Genomic DNA, 6,601 nt, shown 5'->3' with positions numbered 1-6,601 from the left:
CAGCCGGGACTAGTCAAGGTGTGGCAAATAGACTAGATTGGCCTTCATTTATGAGTGGTCTCGCCAGAGACAGTAGAAGCAGATGCTTGATCCTGATACGTGCTTACTGTTTTTATGGTGCCTTGGGGATGTCAGGAGGGGACTGGGTGCTATTAAGCTGCCATTCTTCAGTGGGCAGGTATTATCATGAAATGCAACAGAGCCCTTCCTTCTGGACACATCAAATTATATCAAATGATGAGGTGGCAAAGGAAAAAGTCCTCATGCCTTTGGATTTAGACGTGGTTGAGGCCACTTGTTGAGGCATCACCCTTCTGGTTAGTTTGCCACCATGGACAGTCATGCTCCCCCTGCCTAAGTTCTTGTGTTGCATATTTGTCGCTTTGTACCATTATTTTCATCCCATTGTGCTGAACTCCAAGAAAATACTATGCTGCTCACAGAATATTTGCAAAACATCAAGAATTTATTAATTTTCAAGTAGCGTAGAGTTTAAAGTTAGAAGCTGTCTTCAATTTCCTTCATTCTCATTTTAAATCAAGCAAATCTATATACATGTTTTCAGACGTGTATAAATTATGTAGCCAAACTCAGAGAGTTTGTTTTCCTCTTTACACACAGTATTTCCAGAAGCATTCAGAAAGGTTCCCACGTTTCTTGTACTGTTTCCTGTCCTTCGTCAACAGGCGGCCCAGCAAAGCAATTCGTGGGTGATTTCCATAGAAAATCTGAAGTCAAACAGCATTAGACAGGTTACCAATGGGTGGTAAACAGAGAGAAAGCACACTCTTCACTGCCCCCATCTGATCACCTCACACTGTGTTCTGACTGGGGGGAAAGGAGGGGCTGCCCAGTGTACACCTCCGTGTCTTCTGCCTATATTTGCCAGCAGGCAAGCAAACAGTAATGATGTTCTCAAATTACCTAATGGCTTATAACAAATCTGAATGTACTGTGTAGCCTATGTTGTAGTGGGTGAACAGTGACATGCAGCCTTATACTGGTTGGTGTATTAAGTAGGCCTGCCAAAGCTGGAAATCGGCCTTTTGGCCTTTATTGACAAAGCTGGTTTGGGGGGGGGGGGGGGGGAAGTGTTTTGGTTTTGTAAGATTTTTTTTTCTTTTTAGAATGAAATGCTCTAGATTACTTTTTTTGTTATTATCATGTAATTTGTTTTTATTGTTCTTTTCTTTTTCTCCACTGCAAACCTAACTGCCAAGTGATTCTAGCTTCAAGAATTTTGTGGCATACTTTAGTCTGCGCTGTTTATTAAGTCTGTGGATCTTAAATGATGTCTTCATAACAACTCTGCATAGTTTAAAATATGGGGTCTTAATTTCTTGTTTTAGTGGAAGATGGTCATTTACTTACCTCTTTTATATTTTCCCTTGGGTTATAGCTGTTGGAGCTAAGATCTGGTAGAGGGGAGACAAAATGAAATGTTTTGTCATTTAGAAATAATGAACATACACAATTCATTCATGTGTGCCATAATGCTACAACTGACAGAAGGCTTGAACTGGAATGTTCAGAGTACCAGAAAGGAAACCCTTTTGTTGCAGCACGACCAGTTCTTGCTGTGGCCCATCATTCCTGCCGGATCTGAGGTGCAAGCTGCAATACGTTTTTCAGCAGGCATTTCTTGTATCTGTGGACCCCCAAATATTCTATGAGTATTAATTCTGCACTTTCTGCAAGTGTTGCTCTGATTTTACTATATGGTGGTTTTGCTAAACTAGTTTGAAAGATTTTCCAGCTACTACTAAGCTGTAAACATGGCTGCTCAGCAGGTTTCCCCAATGTCTCAGTTAACTAAACGACAGCTGACTGTTGCTTATGCATAATGAAGTACTTCATTAATTGCCTGGGAGCTAGGGTGCAATATATGTGAATGCTTGCATCCTATTGGCACTACTGGCATACGCAAACTATTGGCACTCTGCCATAAATTGCAGTGGTAAAGCTTCACCTGCTTTATTGTCTTCAGTCAGTGTACTCAAGAGATCCTGCAGAAACTGAAGCAGAGAAGTGCTGCCCAGCCGCTCCAGGTTTAATCTTGAATCTTCATCAGCTGCAAGTAGAAAATGACAGAGACAGGCATATGGTAAGAGTATTTTGCTTTGAATCCCTGTTTCATTCAGTGTCAGAAGATTTCTGACCAGGTATGTTGGCTCCACCAACAAATTATCTTGAAATTTTGAATTATCCATCCTCATTTAATGAATGCAATAGGGAATAGTTTCTTCCTTTCAGAGCTTTGATAAAAGACACCTGATGTTAATCTCAGATTGACATTTCTCTGGTAGACCTTTCTTTAAGATTTTTTTTTATTTAAACTAACAGCAGCCTCTCACATTGCTTGGAGAAATCACAAAGTAATCCTTCTGGTACCAGCTGTAGGCACCCCAGATTTGTATGGTTTATCTTTGTCTTTTTTTTTTTTAATCCATTTCTGTATCAACTAGTCCCTATGCTGGAGCTTTTCTATGAATAAGGATAAAATTTCCTGTTCAAGTGTTATTAACCTGCTCTATTTCCCAACTATAAAATGCAATAAAATGGGGGGAAGGGCAGGAATAAATGTAGGAAACCTTAAAAGAGATTTCAGCATCTACACTTCTTGGTACATTTCTACCATCAATCTCAATCAAAGTGCGTACCAATACAGATCACCAACCTGTTGGTTCAGGAAGAGTAATATACCTGATGGAATTGATTTGTATGTACATAGAGAATTTATAATTCTTTAACCATCCTGTTTCCCCAAAGTGGGTTGCAAACAGGAGCTCTTAGTGGTGTTATACTTGAGGTAACATAAGGTTTTTGTAATCTGGACAGTAAATTTAATCTCTGCTAATGAATAGCAGACATTCAAAATAGTGGACAACGAGAGGGAGGTATTGCAAAACTCTGAATATTAATATATATATTTTTAGTTACGCTTTGGATTGTACTATGTAGTTTTAGTTGCTTTTACCCACACAGATGGGTGACACCATATAGCTCCTCAGTAGGAAATATACAAGAAAACTAACTGTTGCAAATAACCCCCCCAACAGTTCAGAAGCTTGTTATAAAGATATTTGCAGACCTTAGACATCCAAGTTGTTAGCTTGTCAAATGTACAAAAAGACAGCTGCGAAGCACAGTGGGGATTTCAGTTTAAGACTGAATATGAATACTATAAATTCCCTGTTCTATGTTGAGCCAATTCATATCTCTATCCCCACATTGTTTTTTAATTCAGAGCAGTGTTAGCAAGTAACTTTGCTTTGAGATTTAAAAACAAAAAAAAGAACTCTCTTCAATATAGAGTTCTACTTCTGTCTTACCAAGCCTAGTAATTCTTTGTATTTGCAAGTAAGATTGAATAAGCCCAATGAGTCCAAGATTTACAAAGCAAACCTATAAAGGTATCTTTAAGGTCCCTTCCAACCCAAACCATTCTACAATAAACCAACACAACAGCTGTTTCACCTGCAAAGCAGTTCTATAATGGCTGCTTTTTCATAGTTGGCTTTGTGAAAGAATTTAGTTTTTGATTTGCTTGTTCTTATAGAGCTCATTTCACAAAGTCGTCCAGCACTGGTTGGGTCTGATGATAGTAACCCTCCAGACTCTGTGTGCAATTTAATGATACATCTTAGTCTTGACCTACAGTATGACTTCAAAATTTGAGAACAGCAAAGTTTAATTCTTTCACTGGGCTGGATGGAGTCTGCATTAGTGCAAGTAAATACATTGCTATTTTTGTAGTGTAAAGCAGGCTTGCCTGTTCTTGATCTATATAGGATTGTATTATCTTTGTAGTAGGCTACCCCCTTTTAAAATATAACTTCAGTTAAGCAAAACTTCAGTTAAGCACAGCTCATTTTAAAGCGTGGCAAGCGGAGAGACAAGTTTCTTTAAATTACCTAATGCCTACTTAAGTTGCTTCGGAGATAGATGCTGTATCTGTCAACTCACATTCAGCAAATACATCATCCCTTGAATCTCAAAGCAGCAGGAAAAAAGCATATAGGGCACCCAACCTCCCCATTTTACAAGACTAGCACCCACCAATGATATTACTTGTGCTGCCAGTGTTCTGAAGTCATTCCTGCTTTTTCTCCAGCTGATCAGCACAGATAAAGGTCCCCTCTGAAAGCATACATGCTTCTCTTCTGGTTTTAATGCTCCATCCACTGTTTTATGACCACTAAAACCAAAAGACTCTTACCTGAGAGTTGATGAGACATCTCACTGGTGTTGATGGTGGGGAGAGAAAAGAGAGGACAGGAGAAGCTGATGATGATGAGACAGCAGAATACCAGCTTGTACATTGTTGCTGTGTTGAATATATTTTGTCTTTGTCAACCCCTGGAACTCTGAACTCCTGTCTCACTGTTGCCTCTGCTCCCAGTTTCACTCGTTATATAGCTGCTCATGACCTCATAAATATCATCATGCCTCCTCCACCCCCACCCCCCCCAAAAAAAAAAAATCCAATGAATTTATTGCCCATTGATTCTAAATGGAAACCACTTTGCATTGATGTAATTTTTCAAGGTAACAGTTCACGGACAATAAATTTACTGTCTTACAGCTTGGTGTACAAAATGGATATTATATCAAACCAAGCACAGTAAAGTTTATAAATCTGGCATAAAGAAAAGTAACTTCCAGTTATAAATCATGAGTTAACAAAAGGGTCAGACGTTGGTTGAAATGACCAGGGCAATAAGACAGCTGATTTATGAGCCCTAGCAAGCTTGACGCAAAGCATCTGATATGAAATATGCTTTTTTTTTCTTTTGTGAAATGGATGGATGTGTTACGTTTGGCATTCTTGTGCCAGAACAAGCAAAAAAGGAAAGCTAAAGTATCTAGTTAATTTACACGAAAATGTTAGTGTGGTGGGTTGTTTGGTTGGTTGATGCTTTTTTTTGATTTTCCTTGTAGTATTTCACATCTACTTGTTTGAGAAGACCTTACCCAACGTTGCCCTAGAGAATCATCTTGACAGAGAAAGTAGAGCTTCCACATGGAGACTTGCTTGAATGCTTGTAGACTACTTTGGCTGGTATTGAATGCAAGTGCCTAGCTAGACTGGGTGTCCCTTTTCCATTTCACTTTATCTTCTGTTTTCTTCACTTCTAAGTAACTACTTTATTCTGTGTACTAGCTTTTTTTTTCCTGTTTGCCTTTTGCTTTTATTTAATGCTATGAGGTGGCTGCTATGCTTAGTATATTAATCTTACAACTTTAGCTTGTTTCTATCTATCTGATATATTTTGTCTTCTCTACTTACAATTTTTTATATCGAAGAACTCACTCGTCTTATCTTCATTCTCTACAGAGCATCATATCTAATAGTCTAGAAACTTTAAAAATAAAAATTAAGAATTTTATTTGAATTTTCTTAAGTTGAGAAAAACTGATGTCTGTTCAGATTAGTAATAGAGGTTCCATAATTTTCTTTCCTGCCTCTCTAATCAAACATTTGTGCTTTCAAATCCTTTTCAAATTACAATGAAATCTAACTAATGTCACTATTGTTTCCATATTTTTAATTGTGATAACTGTAAGTTGCACAAGTTACATGCTTCCTTCTTTCTTTGTTAACATTTCTTGTTGAAGATTAAGATTTTATATCATGAATTCTGTGGCTCCTAGAACTATTTTAAAATTAGCAATATCTGTTGTATTAGAATAGCTGGATTTCTGCTGCAGATTTAATTCAAAGAAAGCATGCTTTACATGTGCATGGTTAACAGGTTGTCCAGAGAAGCTGTAGACTCTGTGAATGACAGAATGATTGCTGTTGGAAGGCACCTCTGCAGTTCATCTAGACTAATCCTCCTGCTTGAAGTATGCTAAGTCGGAGCAGGTTACACAGGAGCGTGTCCAGTCAGGTTTGACCAGCTCTAAGGATGAAGTGGAACAGAACTTCAAAACTCAGACAAGGCCCTGAGCATCTCCATGTAAGTTCAAATGCTCTGCTTTGAGTCCAGAGACATGGTGGAAGAGGTGACAGAGGACCTTCAGATAGACCTCCTTTCTAGCTAAGTTCTTCTGTTATCCTGTGTGTACAGAGAGGTCCAGCATTGACTTAGAGAACTCATGCTGCTGGTGTCTGAACTATAAAACCTGTTTCTCTGGACTTCAGTGAAGTGAGTGGATGTGACAAAATAATTTCCCTACAGAATTAACCTAATACATTTCATGTGCCTCTTTCCCTGTGCTTCCCTACAAGATAAATAAGTAGGTAGAGAGGAATTCTCTCTCCTCATCTGAGTCATGCAACTCTTCGTTCCAAAACTGCGGACAGTTATTAGGTCTGATTTGATGTATGATCTCACTGTTGGTGCTGGATGCTCTGTACAAATGCTTCTCCTTCAGTGAACTATCAATGACAATGGCATTATCAATATTCACTCTGAGCATCCTCCAAGGAAAGCTAATGAAGCACTCTTCATGAGCAACTTGATGTCCTTTGTCTTCTGACAAGGAAGACTCAGCCTCTTAGAGCAATCATGAAGTGCGTCATGTAGAAGTAAGGCAACTTGCCCACAGATTATTGCCTTCACTCAGATTTGAAATTGTCACTTAGACACTCTTT

The 6,601-nt window shown here is 38.6% G+C and overlaps 1 protein-coding gene across 1 annotated transcript; it reads right to left on the bottom strand.

The window, feature by feature from the left end:
• Positions 1-483: 483 nt before the first annotated feature.
• On the bottom strand, positions 484-4,358 carry UTS2 (urotensin 2). The gene is made up of 4 exons (XM_040533527.1): positions 4,220-4,358; positions 1,970-2,071; positions 1,372-1,415; positions 484-728 (listed from the first exon to the last, which is right to left on the bottom strand). Exons 1-4 carry the CDS (start codon positions 4,320-4,322, stop codon positions 612-614), a joined length of 366 nt encoding a protein of 121 aa, XP_040389461.1. The 5' UTR covers positions 4,323-4,358; the 3' UTR covers positions 484-611.
• Positions 4,359-6,601: the final 2,243 nt, after the last annotated feature.

Source organism: Cygnus olor, chromosome 21 (assembly GCF_009769625.2).
Source record: "Cygnus olor isolate bCygOlo1 chromosome 21, bCygOlo1.pri.v2, whole genome shotgun sequence".
In the NCBI taxonomy this organism is placed as follows: domain Eukaryota; kingdom Metazoa; phylum Chordata; class Aves; order Anseriformes; family Anatidae; genus Cygnus; species Cygnus olor.
The sequence above is the reverse complement of the archived record's forward strand: the minus strand, read 5'-3'. Positions and strand labels throughout refer to the sequence as shown.

Bases quoted from the DNA above. Each gene is read 5' to 3' on its own strand.
- UTS2 (XM_040533527.1), bottom strand. From the start codon at position 4,322: ATGTACAAGCTGGTATTCTGCTGTCTCATCATCATCAGCTTCTCCTGT. The intron at 1,416-1,969 runs GTGAAGCTTTAC...CCCCTCTACCAG, and splicing joins GACTGAAGACAATAAAGCAG to ATCTTAGCTCCAACAGCTAT. The intron at 729-1,371 runs GTAAGTAAATGA...GTTTGACTTCAG, and splicing joins CAAGGGAAAATATAAAAGAG to ATTTTCTATGGAAATCACCC.